Here is a 23,937-nt window from a genome sequence, read left to right as displayed (position 1 = left end):
GATGAATCAGACATTCACTTTGCCTTGCTAGAGTGAGCATGTCTGGTGGAAAAAGAACAGTATACAACTAAATCAAGAAAAGAGAGTCTGCAGAGATCCTCAGACAGTCTTATTATAAACAGCTGTTTTCTTTCTCTCTTCCAGGAGCACCATCTCCAGAGGGCCATCTCGGCGCAGCAGGTATATGGCGAGAAGCGGGACAACATGGTTATCCCCGTTCCCGAGGCAGAGCGCAACATCACGCACTACGAGTCCCTCTACCCCGGGGAGTTCAAGATGCCAAAGCAGCTTATTCACATACAGCGTGAGTAGCAGGCCACTCGCAACAGGATGATCCTCTTAGCTGTGTTAGTGCTCTTGGAGGAGCACGTGGTGACGGTGTTGTCGTTTGGATTCACCGGGTGTGTCTTATAGTTTGAAAGGGTTTATGTCCACCCTGTGTGTGAAATATCTACCATACATGGATAATCAAACAGCAGTGTTTCATGTGGGAAAGGGATATCAGTATGTCAGTCTTGACACGTTATGTTACATTGTTGTCCCTTGAGTGTCTGACAGCAGATGTGTGATTTCAGAAAACGTCTGAAAGCATTTGAGCAGTCTCCATGGGTGATAACAAAAAAATGAGTCAGTAGGTTATTGGTGGAGAAACTGACATTTGGCATTCGCACAGGTGAAATGAAAGGTTCCCAGCCAAAATAATTCCTCTCTGTCTTCTGTTGCCAGTGGTCATGTCACATCCCTCTGTCCAAATATTTTATACACACACTACAATACACAGTGGCGTGATATTGGTTGCAGTCTGTTTAAATGTGGTTAGTTATCTGGTTCCTAAAATTGACTATCTATGTAGGTTCCTTTATCTGGCATTAAACAAACGGGCCGGAAGTCACAAAAGTGTTTCTCAACAAAAATGAGACCAAAGAACTTCTTTTTGTTTTTTGTTTTTTTTTTTTTGCTGTATCCTGCAGCCATTAGATGTGCTGTGCTTGAATTAGCAACACGTAAACCAGAGCGACCACTGTAGGAGAAAGCTTTATCATAAGTGTGCAGCTCTGTTTTTCTGTAACAGTTTAAATATGGGGTGGCGTGAGGGAATGCTACCTTTCCAAATGCTTCAGGTTGTGACAGGTAAATGTGTTGGTTATAGTGTGGCTCTCGTAGTCACAGTGCAGTAAGCATATGTTGTTGTTTTTTGTCCAGCGGTCACAGTAGCTGATGGATTACAACAGACAGCTACTTCCCCATTTTAACGTGTTACTGTTTTGACCATGACTGGAGATTCTGGCCTGACTGGTTGAGCAAGTGGCTGGATATTAGTGCTTGTCCTGTAGCCCTGCGGTGAAGGCACAGAAGCAAACACAATGCCAATGTTTTGTCATGATAAAATGTTGCTCATTTTGTTTTTGAGTAGTTGTCTAAAGATAAAGGCGTCTGCTTTTCATTCCTGATGGCTTGTGTTTATTGACTTTGCCTGAACTGCTCTACTGCTAAATGCAAATGACTCTGCGTATCAAAATGACATGTCAAAGGGGAAAAATGTTGGAGCGCACAAAGAAATTCAGGAGCACAGTGAGAAGGTAACAGAGGTTATTAACAGTTATTACCCACATTTATACTGTGCGTGTGCTTCTTCTCCTTGTGTGCAATTATGTAAAAACCAGTGGAGGACTATGGAAGACCTTTAGTATCTGGACACCAGCCATTGGCTTTTTTGAAACTTTGACACATTTAACACAGATTTTTAAACATGTACACACTGATCACTCATCACAGAAAACTCTGCTTCGATTTGGTGCATTGCAGCTTATGGAATATGGGACTTGTAGTTTTTTAAACTAGGTACACGATACACCAGCAGCACCCACATAACCCACGCCACACTTCATGTAAATGTTTTATTCGCCAGGTATATGTACACACATAAATATATAGGATTATAATTTCATATAATATTATACTATATAGCTTACCACTAGTATAATATTAATTCCAGTTACAATAGGTTGGTTTCATTCATTAAATCCTTGTTCAAGAAAAATGCACTACATGGTGGTTGGTCTCAAATTTGCTGATGCTAAGTATTATACTCGTCAGTAATCATAACCGTGCATGACAATGAGTTCAACATTTTGAAAGTTTCACTAACTTTGTTGTAGGTTGTAGTCTTAACTTGCACACTGTGCTCGTAAATCTTGCTTTCTGGTTTGCACGTATGTTTTTGTAGGGGCATATGCGAGTGAAGTACTCGCACCATGGAGTGAAGATTTGTTTTGCGCTGAGTAATGAACTGTTTAATATGCCAAAATGTCATAATTATTTGCCAAGAAGTCATCGAGTTCATGCACAGTGCACCTTACTCTAGTGTTTACAGAAGTGATGTTGCCTCTACTTTAGGCGCATTTGATTTAATGTGTCTGTCTCTTAAGTAACCAACTCTTTTCCATCTCGCAGCTTTCAGTTTGGATACAGAGCAGCCAGACTACGACCTAGATTCAGAGGATGAGACGTTTGTGAATAAGCTGAAGAAGAAAATGGAAATCACAGCCCTGCAGTTTGAAGAAATGATAGACCGACTGGAGAAAGGCAGCGGACAGCAGGTGTGTGTCATTCTTTTGGGGGAGGATACTGATATTTGCAAGGTATTAGCACAAACACATTTCTGGCTTTTCTTCACACTATTCACTACAGAGTAAAGCGCAATCTGACTTCCTTGGCTTATTTATTCTGATTCTCACCATGTCATTTAGTCATTTCCAGAGGTGGGTCATTGCTTTAGTCCTTGGTTTCCTTAATGGTTATGTACAGCTTTTTCTTCTCCAAGCTACTGCATTCTGTTCTTGTCAAGTCTGACTAATATGTAGGCTACTTAAATTCATACAACAAGGCAACAAGATTCCTCCACTCCACCACACTCCTGAAAGCCCAAAAGCTTTGTTTTGAAGTGTTTATAGCCATTTTAAAACGACTGCAGCTCGGATAAAACACCTGGTTCCTCTGCGTTGTTTGTTACATCTTTTATTACACACACTTAAATGTATTGTCACAGTGCTGTGGCTCTGACCACTTACATGTTCTCTCCTTTTTGTTGTTTCACAGCTCGTCAGTCTCCAGGAGGCCAAACTGCTGCTGAAGGAGGACGATGAGCTGATCAAGGAGGTGTTCGACTACTGGAGTCGCAAGAGGAAAACCTGCAAGAGTGGCTCCCTCATCCCCACCGTCAAGCAGGAGAAGAGGGATGGCTCTAGCACCAGCGACCCCTATGTGGCCTTCCGCCGACGGACAGAAAAGATGCAGACCAGGAAGGTAGGAATCTGTGGCCAGGCAAATGGACAACATTGGGCTGTTTTACCTGTTGCATGCAAATGATCGCTTCTTGGTGGCCAAGTAGCTGAAAAATGTACCTTTATCTTTAAGGGCCTTGTGAGAGGAAGCAGGCAATATAGTAGTCATGGGTTGTAATTTTGTTTGATACCTTTATACCTTCCTGATAATTGGTAAACAGTGTAAGAAAAGTATTTGTGTAAAAAGAAAAAACTGAAAGGGTGAGCTGCTGGTTATAGGAGTTATTGTTGCATGCATGAGTTGTATTTTAACCGGTGTTTGGCGGCCCAGAATCATCTCGCGTGACGCTACTCAGCCAATCCAATGTGCGCATTGCGAGTCGTGAGATACATACAGCCTGTGACAGGGAGACGAGATGAGAGACAGTCAGAGAAATAAGGGTGTCAGAAGCAATTTCTCATGACGTGCTCTAAAAGAGAACCGTAGAGAGTTTTTAATCGAGAATGGACAGACTCTTATATGTTCATTCTTCCTACGGGCAGACCGTGGCGAGCATTAAACGCGGCAGTGTGAAGAGCCATGAATGTTACGAGACAAAGCATCTTTTGAGCAAACATACCCATTCCAATGCAAACTGAGCGCACAGAAAACAAACGATTTAAGAGCCAATATGATCAATCCACCAGAAAGAGGAGTGTTCGTGTGTTTGACGGTATTTAAAATGATACCTTAGGGATTTCTCTTCCCCTGATATATTGTAAAACCTTGATATTGCACAAATCTAACACATGGCTGTAATACTGTTCTGTAGGTATTCTTCTGGTATGGACCAAGCCATCAATATAGCTTTGATATAAAGGTTCTGTAGGATTCTTAGAACCTTTAACCTGTCAAAGTAGTAGTATTACCTAAAATCAAAGTTTTGAGAAGATGTGCAAACCTCAGCAACTTAATAAACTGTAAGTAAAAAAAGTAACCGTGGCTTCGTCTGGATTACCGCTGTTCCATTTTCAGAACCGAAAGAATGACGAAGCTTCGTATGAGAAGATGCTGAAGCTGCGCAGGGACTTGAGCCGAGCTGTCACCATCCTGGAGATGATCAAGAGGAGAGAGAAGAGCAAGAGGGAGCTGCTGCATCTCACCCTAGAGATTGTGGAGAAGAGGTAAGAAAGACCGGCCTGTGAAATTGGCCCAGAGAGAGTTTGGCAGCGGTTGTTAGGGTTGTCTGCACCGCATCAACTACCTTGTTAGGCAAGTAGCTGCCATTAGGAGACTTTTTCAAAGGGATTTATGATGCAGGAGTATGATAAACGCATGCCTCGCTTGTCTGATTAGATGACTGATGTTCATGAACAGATACGTCTTTGAATAACATTGTGTTTTGCAGCTGTGCTCTGGTTCCAGTGTTTTTGGAATGGTTTCTGATATGGTTTTTAAAACGCTTCTTGTTTAGTTAAAAAAAAAAAAAAAAGCGGTGAAGGTGACAGAGTCCTAGCTTTACTTTGTGGCGTTTTGGATTGCTCATGTGGTTAACCTACATGTTTGATTATGCTTGTTTTCACTCTCATTAAAGTGAAATCCCAAGTAGAGGTCATTAGGACTCTTGTCTACAGAAAATATGTGGTCGAGTCTTTTATACTATCAATCTTGCAAAGTCAGGGTTTGCTGCTCGTGTTAATTGGGGTCACACTTGTGTACACTGTTTTGCATGCTTTATCAATTTAGAGTTCACCCTGTTTATTCAGTAGTGTCAGGAGCAAATTAGCTCATTAACTTCTGTGTCTGCTAGAATCTTGTACCCAGTCTGTTAGGCAGTACACTAGACTATATGTTTGTATTATTTTGTTTGGAGTTTTAATTTATTTTTTTCTTCTCCTAGCTCCACTTTGAATTGTTATATTTTTCCCCCCCAGTGGAGCCTTTGAGATCCATCTAAACATGACATCTGAATGGAATGAATTTGCTCTGAAAGTAGCTGTCAGTGTGAGCTTAAATTGGACCCTTCTCCTTGAAGTGCTTTTGATTTGTAGTGACATTTCAATTTCCTCTTGTTATCCCGGCCTGGTTTCTGCCTGTGCATCAAAGCCAGTGCTCACTCCAAGATTGGACCACTCTATTCTCAGTAGATAGCTTCTCCGGCCCACTTCATGATATTATGCTGGTGTAGAGTGACCCAGGTGTGCTGTGTGGTGTAGCCACTATGACAGAAGTGTGCTTTGGGCTTTTCTGTGCACTGAAGTTTGATGCTTTTGTCTGCTGGTTGCAGCTGTGTGGTGTTGACAGCATTAATTAGCAATAATGTTGCTGAATATTGAAGTATAAATTACAATTTTACTAAATTGACAGGGTGTTTGGTAGAGGTGGGAATCTCTGTGCACCTCACGATTCGATTGCGATTCAATTATAAAACGATTATCGATGCATCATTTTTTCTTTAGAGGATCGCTGAATAATTACTAAGCATTTAATTTGCGAATTAAAATCCAAAAGAAACATTTCCTAATTAGCTTAAAAGCACTAGTTTGCATCCCTAATTTACTTTATTAACCTCAGCTCCATGGTCCCTCATTTCTTTAACAACCAGTTGTCAGACTCCTGAAAACTGAAAAATAATTATCAGGATGTTCAGTAAAGTATGTATACAGGACAGAGCTGTACACCAGTTTAGTCTAAGCTTGTGCCTGATGTGTTCAGCCCTTGACTAGTAGTTTAGTTAGGAATGACATACAGCTGATAATATTACTTTGTTACTAATTTAGCGAACATTACATAAATAAATAAATAACATATTTTAGCGCCTTTCACAGGACTCAAGGACGCTTTACACATAGTTACAGAACAACAAACAGAGCAGGGTTTTTAGTAGATCTTTGAAAGTGTCCAGACAGGGAGCGGGTGGGGGCGGTGACGCTCACGGCTCTGTCCCCAGAAGTGTGGTGTCTGGTGTGGGGGGACAGAGAGCAGAGGAGATGTTAAATAGCGCTAACAGCCTTCACTTTTCCAGCCGTTGGGGGAAACTACAGACTTTTATTAACGGACACACAGTGACCTACGCTGCACATTTACGACCAGACTGAAACTTACTGCTAATATTTTTCCTCCGCTAACTTTCACCGTCACGTTCTGCCACTCTCTCTCTCTCACTCGCTCGTCCTCACACACACAGTACGCAGGGATCTGCCGAGCGTCACCATGCTCGCAGTGTGCGAGTTAAAATTATAACTTGCGCACTGATATTAATGATTGTGTGACATTTTAGTGGGGTGGTTATTCATTCTGCAGCGGTGGCGAATACAGGGGAACACTGCTCTCTCTGTTGTGCACGCTTCACAGACGGTCCGGGCGCTGCATTTCCACCTTTCGTTCTGTCAACATTGCGACGTTGCATCAATTAACATTTAAATAATTGATTTTTAGACATTTGTTAATCAATTCATAATCTTCCACGTCCGCATCGCGATGCATCTAAGAATTGATTAAAGTTTCGGTTTACAGCTACATGATGTGGAGAGACACAAGGAAATCTTCCTTTACTGCCTTTACTGCTTTATGATTTGTCTGAAATAACCTTGAATAAACCTTTTTAATTTGTAGGTCAGAAGTTACAAATGAGCCATTCCTCTAATAAATCGATTGTACCTCCTTGTTTTAATGTTATACAAGTACAACCACTCATATCAACTTTATCTTAAATCATCTGTCCCTTTTGAGGTATTTTTCTTGTGGCCTGTTTGTGAATTAATTATGCTTTGCAAAATAGTGACCCCTAATAATAATCCCTAATTCTATTCTGCAGCTGTTTTGCAAATATGGCCCTTTTATTTAATGCTCACTAACTCCTCTACCATTTATTTATTTATTTATTTATTTATTTTCCATCAGGAATGCAATGCCAGACCTTGGCAGCGAGGTGATGGCAGAAGCACTTGCGCAGCGAGCTCTGGTGAAGCCTGTCTACACCATCCCCATCATTCCCCTGTCCAGCAGCAACCAGTACAGACACCAGGACCACTTGGATATGAAGGACTACAAGAAAGTAAGGCCATCTATATTCACAACACACTGGCTTCCTCATTATAATGTCAGAACAGACTTTCTGGCTCTTGATGAGTGTGGGTGTTGGAACAGAATGTCTGCAGAGAAGTATCTGAAAATGTTATTGACTTCCCATTTGTCCTTCACTTGATTTAATTCACACATTGATGATGGCTGAAGTGAGGAGCGTTACAATGCAGTATACTGTACTTCATATTGAACACTGACTCAAATGAGACCTTGACATTTTCGTTGTTGAAAAGGGACGTTATTTTAAATGGCAACTAGAAGGGCACTGTGTGAGCGCAAACCCCCCCGCCAAGGCCAGTAATCCAGTCTTCTATGAAATGCAAATCCGCAAGCACAACCACAATTTAGAAAAATCTGACTTGCATACCTGCTGCCTTTGTTCCTACAGCAACATTGGAGGTGGCTATTAATGCAGGTTCACGCATGTCCATTGAATTCAATTAATTTTGCCATAGATACCAGTGTTACAATTGTCCCGCAATGTTAATGAAAGTGAAAAATAACAAGTATTAGTACCATTCCTAAATTGAATGGGTTATTGCTTGGCCCGTGCTACACCCTCCCACCAGGTTTCACGAAAACCATTGAGTACTTTTTCCCATAATCTTGCTGACAAACAAACTGCACTGGAAACATAACCACCTTGGTTACTATGTATGAATTATTGAAAATCATTGTCTTACTCAGAGTACATAACTGATTTTCTTAAGGTAACCAATTCGCCATTCAGATCTGAAAAGCTGCACAGGTATTAGAGGAATTCATTTTACCATGCTCTTGGGTATCCGTCAGCCAAAAGACTCTGGCGCTTGTGTATCTCTATTCATGCCTGGTAATCAGTTATGTCATTGAGTCTGTAGGGTACATGCTTTATGTGCTGACTCCTTCAAACTGGAAAACATTAACTGGAAAAGCTGAGTTGCCGTATGCTTCGATAATGTAGCACTTCATTACACAGCGATAATGTGAACTCTGTGTCACCCCTTCTCATTATAACTTCATTAGCTCCAGTATCCCAACAACCCTCCCACTACAACCATCTCCCCCTTTTTTTTCCTCCACTCCCTCTACCAGCTGGTTGACTTTTTCCTTTTGTTTACAGATGCTCATTTTTGGCTTAACTCTGCCCCCTCCTCCCTCATCACTCTGACCCTCACTTCTTCCATTGATTTGACACAGCAGTTCTTCACTGTAGAGTCTCTGCCTCTCTGTTTGTTTTGTCCCTCACGACTAAGGACTGAATAGGATCTGACTAATCCTAGTAGAGTTGGAGTCTGTTCAGACAGGGAGGGGTCGTCCCACTGGGGGAAGTTGGGGTGAACAGTGGCACGAGGTGGATTGTGGGGGGTGGGGGGAACAGCCATCTGGCTGGGCAGCGGCATCTGGCACATGCTGCCATCTGCATATCAATGCCTCTTTTACTCACTGCTGTTTCTACACATACTCTTTGCCTGTGCGTAGACCACCAACAGTAGACTACCACAAATAGCATTGCTTTAAATCTTCAAATGCCTTTTTAGTTACGCAGACCGTGGTATAAACATTCAGCGCTGTTTCCCTGCCCTTGTTTCACAGCCGGAGAAGACGGAGGCAGTGCGAACCAAAAGGAAATATGAAAAGAAACCCAAGATCCCTCCGCTGTTGGCGCCTCAACATTCAGGGCCCTCAGTGTTCAATCCCAAGGACCTCAACCAGTACGATTTCCCCAGCTCAGACGAAGAACCCTTCTCACAGGTAACATGATTTAACTTCAGATGAGTGTGAGTTGATTTAACTTTTTTGTTGTGACGTGATTTCAGTAAACGTTTCACACGGATTCTAATATAAGATATGAACCAACAAGGAACAGAGGCTGAAAATCACGCTTGCGTAGAAATATACTCACGGTATCAGGTGTGTAAAAGGCTATGGTTTCAAGTTCTACGCTCTTCATTTACTTAAATAGTTTTTATTGTATAGATCCATTCAGGTTCCTCAGAGGAAGAAGAGGAGAATGACCCAGATGGCTGCTATGCGTTCAGGAGGAAGGCCGGCTGTCAGTACTACGCTGTGAGTGCCCTCCTGTGACTCCCATGCTTCTATTTATAGTGCCAACAGCAGGCTGGCCAGTCTGGCTGCCCTGGCTGTTTGTCTTCCACACTCTGATGGACAGAACAATGCAATAACGGAGACTCACCTTTTTACTTTTCCAGTTTCTTTAATTGTTCTCAATTTTAATATGTGACGCCTTCTCCTCCCTATTTTCTCTTTCTGCATGTCCTCCTCGCCTTCCTTCAGTCTCGTCCAGACCAGAGTGGCAACTGGCCCTGGGTAAGCCCGTCAGAGGGCGGGCTCGGCAACCCACGCTTCCGCTACTGTCTGACCTCGCTGAACATGCCACGGCGCTGCATAGGTTTGGCACGGCGCCGCGTGGGCAGAGGGGGCAGGTGAGTTCAGTCTGGCTAGTTTGGTTTCTTCACGCTTGCTGAGATTTGATCAGTGATGCTTGGATTGTTCTGCAGGTACACAAGCAAAACAGAAGTGGATTATTTTTCAAGTCCAGACAATTTGGCTGAATCAGAAATGATTATTTCTGGTGTTTGCATGACTTCATATTCTGTGAAGCTTTTAAGCTTTCATCATCTGTGACGTAAAGAATAAGGGTTATATGATCAGCATGTTGCATTCATTATAGTCATGATGTACAAAAAACATTCAAATTCAGTGAAGAAAATTAGGTCTGAGAAAATGTAGAAATTTGAAATGAAATGTGTGTAGGAATGCAGCCAGCACCAATACTGAGCAGGGGGAATTGAGCCAAGTGTTGGCTGAAGCTGCTGAGGTTGTTTACCATACCAGCTCTTTGGCAGGTTACCAGCGATCATTTGGCGGGCACATTCTATTATTAATATCAAGCTGGCTGGTGAATTGATGAACATGACAGTTCCGTTTTGGGATTCACCTGCCTCTGTGGCCTGTAGACAAATCAGAAAACTTAACTTCCGCTGAGTTTAAACGGCAGCGTGTCCCGCAGCGCACACTGATATCTCCTCATTAAATTACACTGACGAGTGAATAAAAGCACACTGGCTGGACGAGTTAGCTTGCGGCTTCCACAGTGCCAGGTGTTGTCGGGGACACCAACTGGGTTAGACGGTGTCTGTTTCACAGACACACACGAGATTAGCAATGTTCTGTTTCTGTCTGCCGTCAGCCTTATCACCATCCCCGAGGGAGAGTGAAGGGACCAGTCTGTCTTCTTCAATATGATGTGTACTTATGATAGCAATACTTAATCATGTTAGAAAGCATGGAGCTCTGTATGTTTGTTTAGGCAGCAGTCTGCCTGTGGGGAGGGTGCATGGGGGGGGGGCAGAAGTACTTCTCCAATGATGCATCAAGGAATTGATGAAATAATCTGTAGAAGCTTCAAGTACTAAAATCATCGTTAGCTGCAGCTCTAAATACTCTGCTCAGAAAAATAAAGGGATCACTAAAATAACACATCCTAGGTCTGAATGAATGAAATAATCTCATTAAATACTCCTTTCTTTACATAGTTGAATGTGCTGACAACAAAATCACACAAATTATCAATGGAAATCAAATTTATCAACCCATGAAGGTCTGGATTTGGAGTCACACTCAAAATCAAAGTGGACGGCGTCTCCAGACTCTGTCACGTCTGTCACATGTGCTCAGTGTGAACCTGCTTTCATCTGTGAAGAGCACAGGGCGCCAGCGAATTTGCCAATCTTGGTGTTCTCTGGCAAATGCCAAACGTCCTGCACGGTGTTGGGCTGTAAGCACAACCCGCACCTGTGGACGTCGGGCCCTCATTACACCCTCCTGGAGTCTGTTTCTGACCGTTTGAGCAGACACATGCACATCTGTGGCCTGCTGGAGGTCATTTTGTGGGGCTCTGGCAGTGCTCTTCCTGCTCCTCCTTGCACAAAGGCGGAGGTAGCGGTCCCGCTGCTGGGATGTTGCCCTCCTACGGCCTCCTCCACGTCTCCTGATGTGTACTGGCCTGTCTCCTGGTAGCGCCTCCGTGCTCTGGACACTACGCTGACAGACACAGCAAACCTTCTTGCCACAGCTCGCATTGATGAGCCATCCTGGATGAGCTGCACTACCTGAGCCACTTGTGTGGGTTGTAGACTCCGTCTCATGCTACCACTAGAGTGAAAGCACTGCCAGCATTCAAAAGTGACCAAAACATCAGCCAGGAAGCATAGGAACTGAGAAGTGGTCTGTGGTCACCACCTGCAGAACCTCCTTTATTGGGGGTGTCTTGCTAATTGCCTATAATTTCCACCTGTTGTCTATTCCATTTGCACAACAGCATGTGAAATTGATTGTCAATCAGTGTTTCTTCCTAAGTGGACAGTTTGATTTCACAGGAGTGTGACTGACTTGGAGTTACATTGTGTTGTTTAAGTGTTCCCTTTATTCTTGTGAGCAGTATATAATGCAGACGTGCCTAAGGTGTATCCTTGGTTATTCTCTGACATTTCAGCCAGCACCACACAATTTTGCAATTGTACAACATGTAGAAACGTCACTGTGCATGACCTAGTTAACAACGAGGCCTTTGCTGTGGTACAAGCCAACTGAAGTGTTTAACCCCACTAGTTGTAAGGCTCTAGAAATGCAAAAATGTCATCTCTTCTCCTCCTTTTCTGGATTTTTAAAAAGCATAACCGCCTCATGAAGCTTCAGCTCGGCGGTAAACTTTGAGTCTTGTTCCATTGCGTAAGTGTTATGTTCTGTTCTCATGGCTGAACTGTTTTTGCGATTTTATTTTTTTGCGCAACACTACTATATTTGGTACTGGCCCACTGGACGTTGTAATTAAATGAATGGAATGCCGAACTTGTGCAACGCTCTGGCCACGACCAATGATGATGTTGAAATGTACTGATGATGACTACAGTGTGTTTTTCATTTCGTCTGGCCTCACTTGAGGTTTTTAAACAGCTCACTGATGGGGATTTGTTCTAATTGTTTTTGGTTTTGTTTCAGGGTCTTGTTGGACAGAGCGCATGCAGATCTAGACAGCATCTGTCAGAGCCTAGACTCTGACCCAGAGCACAAACCACTCGCCTCACCACTTCCAAGTTCTCCGCTCCGCAACTCCAACGCCAGTACCTCACAAACCAATACCTCGGACCCAGCCAGCTCCTCCCACCTTCCCTCCTCTTCATCACTCCTGCCATCGTCATCGGCAACATCTGTGGACCTCAGCCAGATTCTTTTGAACATTAAATCTTGCCGCTGGAGGCACTTCCGACCACGGACGCTATCCCATCACCCCTTGGGTGGAGGAGACTTGCCTCGCAGAGGATTTAGGGATTATAGCCGAACAGTGTCAGGACTAAACCGGACCCTGTCTGGAGGAACCAGCTCCCAGAACCGCACCGGCCCAGCCCCCACCCCTGTCAATGGTGAGTCAGTTGTTTCCTCTGCCATGCTGCTCAGCGTTTTCTTTTTCATCTTTGGCATTGTAAGTGTTTTCATTGGTCTGAACACAGAGTGGAACAGTTCACTTTGTTGCATTATTGCATTGTAAGCTGAGGTCTCTTGGCGCCACAAGGAGCGAGTTTAATATAGTTTTGATAAAGTGTCATTCTGCAAGGTTAGTGGCTCTGGCAGTTATTTCTGGGAGTAAATTTAGCAAAGCCTGATACCGGGATTAAAGAAGTAGTTGAATTCATTCTGAGCATCAGGCAGAAATACCGTTTGCCTTCTGTTAATATAGCAATTACTGTTTGAACATTGACTTTCTTTTAGCGTTTGTCCCAACACATTCTAGGCCGTTTTGTGTGGCTCTGGGTCTTTTATTTATTGTATGGAGGTTTTATCCTGGTCTTATTTTTATTGATGGTTTAGACTGCACTTAGTGTTGCCCTGCTCTAGAGTGTGATCTATTATTATTTTTATGGGCACTTTTACTCATGATATTCCAACCTTGTGACATACTGTTTTAGTGCCATCTATCTTATGCTGGTAGTCTGTAACTCATTGCTATTGCTGTCTACATTGGCCTGATCAATAACATTGCATTTTTTTCCATGTTAAAATAGAGGTTAGGGTATTGTGAATTAGTCTGTTAAACAAATACTGCAATGGCACAGTCCTACTTATTGATTAGCAATAGGGCTGCAGCTAATGGCTGTTTTCATTGTCGATTTAAGCTGTTGTATTTATTTTCTTGATTAATCGATTAGTTGTTTGGTCTATAAAATGTCAGAAAATTGAGAAACATTTCGCTCAGTTCCCAAAGTGCAACGTGATGTCCTCAAATGTCTTGTTTTGTCCACAACCCAAAGATGTTCAGTTTAATGTCATAGAGGAATAAACAAAACCAGAATATATTCACATTTAAGAGAATTTGTCTTAAAAATGATTCAAAACAATTTAATCAATTTAATCAGAATAGTTGACGATTAATTTAATAGTTGACAATTAATCGATTCAGCTCTAAGCAACATTGCCTAGCCTGAAAATGCAACTACAGGTATTTAAGGTGTCCCTTTTTTGTGTTTTATGTTCAATGCTTTATTTTCTTTGAAATTTTAAATGCTGCATTGTTTACATCCATGTTTGCTAGCTTGCAGCCCTCTCGTAGCTTGCCATCGTTGGCACATTGCTCTGCTTCTGTGCAAATCAAAGCAACTGTCACTTGGCAGAGTGGTGGCAGGAATTTATATCACATTGCCTGCATGCATGTGTGTGTGTGTGTGGATCCACTTGTAAAAACATTGCTTAGTAAAACTAGGTGTCAAAAAACGTGACAGGTTACCTATTTCTTTTCTTTTTTTTAAATGATATAGCAAAATCACTTGAGGCTTGACAATTTATCTGTCTCATGGGACATATTGTCACCTCCCCCAACCCTAATAGAGGTTGAATAAATCCTCAAAGTGTCAAGAATAGATTGTTTAGAGCTCAGGCAGATGGCGTGGCAGGAAAGGCTGCCCGCTTTGACCATCAGAGGATCCTCTCTGTCCGACTTCAGCTCTTCATCTCTCAGTGCAGAAAACCTCAAAAATTAGAGAACTGCCTTTGTGGTGTGCATAGGGGACGGATGTAATTGGAAAAGATTCTCCATGCATAAAATGATGTGAGGCGCCGTTGTTAATTGATTTTGTGTGACTGTGAATATTCCAATGGCGAGAAAAGCAAGTTAGACTTAAAAGCCAGCTCGGTGTTGTTTAGTTGAGATTTACTGCTACTTATGTGTAACACGTTTTGATGAGGCCACCTCCAAAGGTAGATAACCCTGCTCCAGCCTGGGCTCCCATGCTGCTGGTAAATCACATGAACTTTCCGCTTTCAGACCCTCTTTCCATATTATAATACATTAATTCCTGCTCCCATGGCTCGGGGGAGTCAATTAGAAATGGTCTTGTATAAATAGATCCATGAGACGTGCAGGAGTGCGTCTGGGCTGGTGGCTGTAGAGAGGGTCACTTTGGGCCACACTGGGCTGGTTCAGGAACACAGTACAGTGTCAAGCAATTACAAGTGAAAGGACTTCATCAGAAATTTGGCCCCGCTTGCTTCAAACATCCTAATCTGTCTAGTGCAAGTTTAAGGGGTTATCTCATTTTGTTTAGGTAAATGATGGATTTTCCACGCAGATATTCGAAGTCTGAATGTATTAAAACTTAACTTGGCCACTGTCACATGCGTCACTTGTGGAATAATTGTGAACTATGTTAAGATTTTGTTTCACAGGTGTTTTTTTTTGTTGCTGTAAACTTTTTTTAACAATGTCTTAGCAATGATTAGGGCTGGAAAGGTTCTGAAACCGAGACAGAACGGTGACACACCCTCTCCCCGGACTGTTGAACTCTCATTAAGACTTTGTGGCAGCAGTAGCGGTGGAGGCCTATATCGTATTTGTATTTTAGTGTTTATTTACTACTTGAATCTGCTGCTCTCCCCTTCTGTTCTCCCCACACACACACATTGCCTGCACCTCTGGCCTTTCACAGCAAACACCCCGGCTTTCCCCACCTCTTTCTGTCTCTCTCTCCCTGTATGTGTGTCTGCTGGCTTTCTCAGCAGTACTTTTAATAAAGTCGCCGCGTTTAATAAATTCACCCGTTCAGCATTCAGTTTTCAAGTGTGCCGCATGTAGATCGAAGCCGAAACTAACTTGAGTGAGTGACATCTATCGTAGTGCGTTCACTGTAAAAGTTCTACCGTGACCGCTTAATCTAATATCAGATCACATCTCTGTGTTTCTCTGCAAAATGCAAAAGTGGGTTGCCAAATATACTTTGGCAGGTGCTAATATACCTGGCCGGGCTGCACAAGTAAAGTATATGTCGGGAAAAAAACTGTATTTAAAGTTAGTGCAAGCTGTAGGCCTATATTGTAAATATTACACCTTAGACTAATTTTACTCTCCTCCAGCTGCATGTGTCACGTAAATATATTGGTCCAGTTAAGATTGAGTGATCATGCCAGCAATTCTGACTACTTTAATTAACCACATGGAGAAAAATAATATATTTTTTATTTTTTTTAAACTTGGGGGGAAAACTGAGGAATGAATCAAACCGTGGCTCAAAAATCGAGGTCTGAACCGAACGGTGGATTTGGTATATTGTTACACCCCTACTGCTGATTGAACACTGACAATCTTCAAAACTAGTTATAAAATCGTTCTGAAGGTATCAAGTCATGAAATATATACATATATATTAAAGCAACAGAAGATAACTTATTCATGTAAGCCTGTATTTTTCATCTTTTGTGATCGATGCCTGTATTTGGTCAAATAATAAATAGTTGCCACCTTGAGGGTTATTACAGTAATTAAAGTGAAATGAGGTAAATCATTTGTTGTGGAGTATGCCCACAGCATGGAGTTATGAGTGGGCGTTGCTTTGTTTTGGTGTTTTTCTAGAGTCATTCATCTCGAGCCTAATCTCAAGACATTCTGATTTAGGAACTCAGTATGTTTTCTTTCTTACTCTCCTCAGAGCGCGCTATAAGATATTACTACTGGACATGTGGCGGCCCTGATTACGGCTGGGTATTGTTTGTAGTTTCATCATTAATGAAAAAGGCCTATCTGCATCACCAAGACATGTTGACATGTCACAGTAAGAAAAACAGGTGTGTGAATGAGAGCTGAATTCCATTTAGCTGCTTCGGTTTCAGGGTGCTGAAATTGTACATGTTCGCTCACGCTATCGGGCTTACTGCAACCCTCGAATAGAACAGAGCCGTATTTAATGTTAGAATTAATACCTGTGCTTTTCCCACTATCACAAATCAAAATGTCTGCTTTGAAAAAGGCCTACATGATACTTGAGTTATCAACTCCAATACCAAAGCGCAGTACCTTTTTTCGGATATCTTTTTCTGATAATTATGAACATGTTTAACAAACTCCTTGTTTATTTTGTGATAAGCAGCTGTACAGGAATGTTGCTTTTAGTCTAAGATTGGTTGGAAGTTATATTCAGCTGACTCATGAAAGAACAAGTAAACAAGAGTCTGACCACAAACTGCCAAATGTCGTTGCTTGACACGCTCACCTTGTTTCGTTTTACATCTGTTTTACTAGTTAGTTATAAATATTGTTTAACTTTGTTCAAGTTGAGAAATATACATTGCAAAGTCAGTATTTTGTGCATTTTCCTTTATAATTAAGCAAGTAGACTCATAGTACCATTTGTTCCTTGTACAGTTGTGCAAGGTTGAGTGAGAGCTGCCTCAGGGGTATAAACCAGCTTTGTGTTTGATAAGCCTTCAAACTGGGCTCTTACTAGCTTGTATTTCATTTGTCTTTACCTTGAAATCTGTCGCAACACGCCCACATCAGCCAGACCCTTGTGGTGTTGTGCTGCAGCGCTCTTGCCACCTGAAAGCCCACTGAGGCATCACTTTTGTATACACACACAGATAAGTGTCAAAAATTCAGTGACTGTTAATTCAAGTTACCATCATGCTTGGGAGCATGTTGATTAGGAATGGGGTCCTGTCTTCAAAAGCTGCCAGCTTTACAATTATTGCATTGTTATGTTGATAATTGTAATATTTCAGAAGTGTTTCCCTCCTGACCAAAAGAGAAAATTTGAGAACTAAATGTTGTCATTCCAGTTTAAAAGCTGTTACAATGTTAACTTGATGAGTACCTGCACAAATATTAGCAGCTGATTGCTTCAGTACAAAAATATCTTTATTGTTGCGGTCCAAAAAACCCTCCAAATCAAAACCACTACTTGTTATGTTTGTTGTCAGTGTGCTCTGGTTAAGATTCTCAGCTAAGTGTCACATAAACCGACTGAACCACACAGTAAACAACATCCAGATTCTGGTTTTGACCGGTGCGTCTGGTCCTTCCTGTCCACAGTGTTCACGGCAGAGCAGTACCAGCAGCACCAGGAGCAGCTGGCCGTCATGCAGAAACAGCAGCTGGAGCAGAGCCAACAGCAGCAGCAAGCCAATAAACCTGCAACAACTACCAACACACAGGTCAGTAAGGAGGACACACAACTTTAAAGCCTCTCCTACACCTGTGTTTGCAGGGGGGAAAAAAATTTTAACACAAAAAAGCAGAGCTGTAGCAGCCATTATGGGTGTTAAAAGTATTGTAAGAGGAAGAAGGTTTTATCAGGTTTTGAAATTGAATCCTGGTCAGATTTGGATCTACTTTTACCTACTGGTACTTTACTTCCCTGCCTGTTTTTGGCAGTTCGTGTCATTTTGTGTAACATTTCATGCATACTTTTAAGACCAAATTAGAGGTAAAGTGGAGCTTGGTTAAACTAAATCAGCCAGACTTCTCCCAATATGGAAATCATTTACAGTTGAAGGTCAGTTCACCCATCCTTAGGAAATGGGACACATCCTCATTCCCACGAGCAGTATTAATGCCACTGGCTGCGTTCCTGTTAAGCAGCAGAAGTGCTGAGCTCAGAAGTTTTGAACATTTTAGCAGAGCGGTCAAATCTTTGGCACACACCCACTGTTTTTCCCCCCTTTCTGTTTTCCATCTAGGCACTTGTGTCTAAGACGTTGGACCAGGCCAGCGCCCAGTTTGCGGCTTCGGCCCTCGTCACCACAGACCAGCTGCTGGCCTTCAAGTCCAAAGAGGAGCTGGTGCTGGCAAGTGGAGTCAATGGTGTCCTGGCAGGTGCAGGTGGGTGTCACTTATGTTGCTACTGACATATTTTACTTGTTTAACCAATAAATTGTTTTGTACTTATGTTTGAAAAATGAACACACAGATCCAGATTTGTAGCTGTGCACCCACTGTCAGCCGTCCTCCCCCCTTCCGCTTGTGTATGTAACTGTTAGTTATTTCAACAACACCATTACCAACAGTCTTAAAAATTACCTTAGTGTTGCATCAACACTTCATTGACAGTGTCAGCAATAACACTGTAAGTTTCACAAAGATAGGATTTATTACGTTGCTGTTGTACTAGATTGCATTAGATTGTGCAAACGCACTCTTGTCTTGTCATTGAATTTGCCTAACTCTTGAAATACAGCCAAAGAAAGATGTTTTACTGCCTTCCTGTGTTGTCCTCGCTGCTTTTTTGTTTTCATTTGTATTTACATGAGCGCCTCTCTGTTCACCAGGTGTTTTCAAAGGCTTGCACCTCTCCAGCACCACCGCAGCCCTTCACCAGACCAACCAGTCGACGCACACTACCACCTCCGTGGCCCCGACTTTCCTCCAGCCCTCCTCCAACTCGGCCACTCCTTCCCCCGCCAATGCCGTCCCCACCTCCCTCACCTCCACCCCCAGCGCCCACGCAGCAGCAGCGCTGGGGATCCTGGGATGCAGCGCCGCCAACGCCACCCCCGCCACCACTCAGGTTCTCATCGGGAACAACATCTGTCTGAGCGTGCCGTCGGCTGCCAGCCTGGCCGGACGCCACATTCCCCGGACCCTCGGCAACGTGCCACCCTCTGCCTTAAAGCTGTCCGCCACCACCAACATACAGATGCCCAAAGTCTCCGGAGCATCGCCCATGGACCTTGGCTCAAGGTGAGGCTTTGATACACTAGAAAAAAATTTAAACATTTATATTAAAGAGCATTAAAGGAATAGTTCAACATCTGGGCAAATCTTTATTCATTCTTATTTGTTTCTTTCTTGCTGAGAGTCATTCTCACATAAATACAAGTGAATACAAGATTACACCCAGCATCAGGTTAACATACTTTAACCTGAAACAGGAGGAGACGGCTTGCCAGGCTCTGTGCAAAGGCATCCTCTGTGGAAGCCAGTGCACCCAGCCATAAAATAGTGAGGCACTAACCCCCCATAAAACTACAAATGTCTCGCTGTTATAAATATTATGTTGATTAATGAGCTTTATAGGTGCTGCTAGGTGGATTTTCTTTGGACAGATCCAGGCTACATATTTCCTGTCTTTTCCAGACTTTAAGCTAAGCTAATCATCCCCCCTGGCTGTGGCTTCATATAGCAAGTGATATCAATCTTCTTACTTCACTCCCGGCAAGAAACATTTTTGATTGACTTCATACTGATTCAGAATAAACAGACATTTAGCCACGGGCTTAAATTAGTTTTCACTCAAAATTAAGCAGCACAGACGTAAAGCCCCTCCACACAGATGTGGGCGATCAGACGATAGTTTGATTCCTTATGGCATCATCTCAAACAACGCCTCCATGTTCCAGAGACGACAGAGAACACACATTAATAAAGAAAAAAAGATATATATAAATGTGCATACACAGAAGAAGAGAACTTTATTGTTAAGTTTGTTACTGTTGTTGTAGCTGTGTTAGATTTATCTTTTTTGTGTGTAATGTGTGTTTGTAGATAAGCAACAGTAAAGCCTTTGCATTAACATACAATCCCTGCTTTAAGTATTCAGCAAATATCATCTAAATATTGCCAACGCAGTGTCTGCCAGAGATAAAGCAGCCGAGATTGCCACAGAACTCAGACACAGAATCCACATAAGTCCGCCTGGAAGAAGATCGGAAATAATGTGACGTCACGTACAGAGAGAAAGAGATCTGTCGCCTGAGATCTGGGACAGTTGAAGATATAGTTTTGTCAAAATAACACGGTGCGCAGGAGATAAAGAACACCAGCGTTAATCTTCTCCTCTCGTCCACAGGGATAATCATGACGAAGACAAGCCAGCACTGAACAGTATAGCAGACAACACAGTGGCCATGGAGGTGACGTAGTAGCGGTGCAGTGAGGAGTCCACTCTTTAGGTGCTGTGCATCGTAGCATCGGGAATGCAAAAGGGACAGCGGGACTCTGACGCAGACTGACAGAATGATGAGGGGCTGCGGCCGTTCGCTTGCAATTCTCATCTCTCATACTTTTTAAACCTTCTTTGTTTTGTTCTGTTTTTTTCTTTTTGTTACTGTTAAAAGTTCAAGATTGACATCTGTAAATTATGAATATGGCAAAAATTAGTATCTGTACAGCAACTACATATTTGTAATATCCCCCTTGTATATATTACTTGAATACAGAACTGTCCATTTGTGATGTTTTGCACTTGGGAGTCAAACTTAAAGGAAAAAAAAGTAAGCCAAGTAACTTGTGGCGAGTGAGAGATGTGGGAGTTGTATAGAGATAAATTTTATCACATCATGTGCATGGTGCGGAGCCTGCTGTTTTTATCTATTTATTGTGCTGTGTTTACAGGTTTTTGTTTTGTTTTTTGTTTTGTTCTTTTATTTGTACACTGTACCTTTGTTGGTTCCTGTGCTGTAGTAAATGTTAGGTAGCTACGGACTCCTGGGTATTTTTGTAAATTGTGAACACAAAGCAGGTTCCCCCCCCACCACCACCACGTTTATTTTGGGTCCCTGTGCTTCTCTCTGTGGATCATGTGAAAATCAATGGTGATATACATACAGACCGTGAGGCCAGGAGAACGAGAATGAAGAGGAGGCGGTGTGTTGGCGGCTGACTGTGGTTCACTTGGAGAGTGAGCTTCCATTAACATTGTCCCAAACACAAGTAACAAAACAGGGGTGAAGTCTCTTCCCAGAAGCCTCTGCTGCTTCTAATTAAAGCACTATTTTGTTTTTGTCTGTTTTTGTTCATGGTTTTGATAAATATCAATGCTGCTTTTGTATTTTGTTTGTTTTAAAAGGGGTGGTTCTTCATTTTCATGCAAGCGGAGTCCCCTCTATATTTGTTTTATCCCACAAAACATTTTTGTAAAACAAAAAATCAGTTATTTTTGTATTTCATTTTTTTTTTCTTGTGGTAAACTTGATTGTAAGCTTTTCGTTTATTGAAAGACTTCATTCTTTTGTTCATTTGTTACTTGTTCGTGCATAGGTGATAAGGGAGGTGAATGGGCAGTAATCGCTGTACGTGTTTCATCATTCCAGTTTTTAATAACAAAAAATGCTAATGAGGGGACGGAGGAGTTGTGGGAAAACCGCCGTTTTCTCCTCTCTTCCCCTTTTTTTCTTTATTTTCGTTTTTTCTTTGAAAAAAGAATCTCCAGACGGCTGCAAGGCCAAAAACCACAAGTATTGGGTGCCTTCCTTTGGGGAATTTTATGTACTCTCTTCTGTGAAGAGTTAGGCACAAAGGCAGCATTACTTAGTAGTGCTTCTCGTCTTTGTCAGAATCTGAATGCCCAGTCCAATGGCAGGATATATCCTTGAGGTTTACTTGTCCCACCTGGAGGCTGAAAAGACTAAAAAAAAATGTGACAGAACTCTCACTAAAATAAGACAATAAAGCCCAGGGCATTAAATGTGAATTGTTTGGACTCTGGTGTCTTTTATATATGTGTGTTGTATACGTGTGTGTGTGGGGGGGTCACATTGTAGGGACTTGCCTTCGTTATAAGGACAAAATCATGTAAATAATCCGATTTTAGGGTGAAGGTTTAGGCAGGTAGTAGTTACAGTTAGGATAAGTCTCCAGGAAATTAATGTAAGTCAATGAAAAGTCCTCTGAAGTGATGGAAACACTTCTGCGTGTGTAAATATAGGAACTGAAAAGTGAGGAAGTACAAGAATGAAGCAGCACTATTTGAGTTTGCTTTCTCTCTTATGAAGTGTGATCTTCATACACTCAATGGTTTTTAGTAATTTTAGTTCATGTGAAAATTTGGGGTCTTTTGAAGCTAGCAGGTAGATACAGCTAGCCAGCTATTGCTAAAGTCTCTCAGGCCTCTTAATGCTTGGTCATTGGTCCCAACTTGAGACTTAAATGTTTCTTTTATCCGTGTCTGACCAGTCAGGGACTAGACTCCCTCGAGTCCTCATTTAGCGAGTTTAAGCCAGATGTGGGTTAGCTTAGCATAAAGACTGGAACCAGGTGGAACCAGGTGGAAACAGCTAGCCCGCTATTGCTTGCCCCCATAAAACCACAACTTGTCGTTTTTAACTAAACTAACGTGTTCATTAGTGACCTTTGGATGTGCTAATAGGCACATTTGAACAGAGCCAGGTTAGCTGGTCTTAATGCAAAGCTGCAAGCTCAAGCCACCAATATTTAGCATTTTACAGATTGTTGGGTGGTATTAATCTTGTCGTTTAACTCTTGGCAAGAAAGCAAAGCAGGGAAGCAAAATCTGCCTACCAGCATCTCTGAAGCTCACATTGTGTCTCGCTCGTTTAATTCGTACAGTGAAGTAGTTGTAAAAATGACAATTTGTAGGGGTTGTGTGCTTGAGTCAATCTTGGTTGGGTGCAGTTATTTCCTGAAGTCTTATCATCATTGTGAGGTTGCCGGGAAAACTCCCGAGACGCGGAGGAAATCGCCCCACCCAAGTTACTTCACTCCTGTTCTCCTCTATTGTCTTGAGGGGGGGCAGAAATCCCAGAGAGGGATATTGCAAAATGTAAACAGGTGAAAAAACTAAATTATCTCAGGGCTAGAAAGTAGTTACTGGAAGTAATATAAGAAAATATGTGTCTTTGTAATTTGTGTAAGAGTTTTTAACTAGGCAGCTGTCCTCACTGCTGTCAACAGGCTGAGTGGTCCTGCAAGGTGGACTCGTGAGCTACATCTCACCTCGCACACTTTACACACTTAGTTCTGCATCAGTGTTTAAGGAAGAATAAAACAACACAGACACAAAATCCCTGTGGCGACACAGCTGTGTACATATGACTCTCTCATCAGAGGCCAAATTACTTCCAAGTTTTTCAATTTAGCCCTGCCAGCTTTTTTCAGCCACAGATTATTTATGCCGGGGAAGAGAAATCACTCAGTAAGACACCCGGCCCACCTCACAATCTGCAGGGTGGGCGTTAACCCTGCCACATGCCTTCTCATTACTATAGTGAGCGATTTTTATGGTGCAGACCTGAAATAAAGTTGTTTTTCTCATCAGCTTTTCTGGGTGTTAACAGTAGCTTTGTGGCTGAAATAAATCACTGATGTCGTCTGGGGAAGATAGCTGTAACTGTAGCTCATATCTTGGAATTTTTCCATTAAATTCACAACACATTTTTCCCCCCAAAGTGACTTATGTGCGTGCAAACAGCAAGACTCTGCAGCTTCTTTCTTTTTGTCTCAGCTATAATTTAGTTTGTAATGGGAACTAAGCATGTGTGAGCGTCAAAAGTCCACTCCTGCAGCCCAGAAGGTAGACCGGGTTT

At 42.3% G+C, this 23,937-nt stretch overlaps 1 protein-coding gene across 2 annotated transcripts in view; it reads left to right on the top strand.

Moving 5' to 3' along the window:
• Nucleotides 1-22,085, top strand: part of LOC119912701 (enhancer of polycomb homolog 1-like) — a 35,447-nt gene extending 13,362 nt beyond the window's left edge. For both annotated transcript variants that reach the window (XM_038732002.1, XM_038731995.1), the window contains 13 exons: nucleotides 145-304; nucleotides 2,455-2,600; nucleotides 3,100-3,306; nucleotides 4,300-4,448; nucleotides 7,168-7,321; nucleotides 8,926-9,084; nucleotides 9,310-9,399; nucleotides 9,628-9,776; nucleotides 12,355-12,776; nucleotides 17,708-17,829; nucleotides 18,355-18,496; nucleotides 18,943-19,354; nucleotides 20,463-22,085. In XM_038732002.1, coding sequence (XP_038587930.1) covers nucleotides 205-304; nucleotides 2,455-2,600; nucleotides 3,100-3,306; nucleotides 4,300-4,448; nucleotides 7,168-7,321; nucleotides 8,926-9,084; nucleotides 9,310-9,399; nucleotides 9,628-9,776; nucleotides 12,355-12,776; nucleotides 17,708-17,829; nucleotides 18,355-18,496; nucleotides 18,943-19,354; nucleotides 20,463-20,535 — 2,325 coding nt within the window. In that variant the 5' untranslated portion in view covers nucleotides 145-204 and the 3' untranslated portion in view covers nucleotides 20,536-22,085. The remainder of the gene's footprint in view (nucleotides 1-144; nucleotides 305-2,454; nucleotides 2,601-3,099; nucleotides 3,307-4,299; nucleotides 4,449-7,167; nucleotides 7,322-8,925; nucleotides 9,085-9,309; nucleotides 9,400-9,627; nucleotides 9,777-12,354; nucleotides 12,777-17,707; nucleotides 17,830-18,354; nucleotides 18,497-18,942; nucleotides 19,355-20,462) is intronic.
• Nucleotides 22,086-23,937: the final 1,852 nt, after the last annotated feature.

The sequence above is a fragment of the Micropterus salmoides genome, unplaced genomic scaffold, assembly GCF_014851395.1.
Source record: "Micropterus salmoides isolate LMB-PRFRI ecotype aquatic unplaced genomic scaffold, ASM1485139v1 Ms_hic_scaffold_1, whole genome shotgun sequence".
In the NCBI taxonomy this organism is placed as follows: domain Eukaryota; kingdom Metazoa; phylum Chordata; class Actinopteri; order Centrarchiformes; family Centrarchidae; genus Micropterus; species Micropterus salmoides.
Note: the sequence above shows the minus strand (reverse complement) of the source record. Positions and strands in the feature narration are given on the sequence as shown.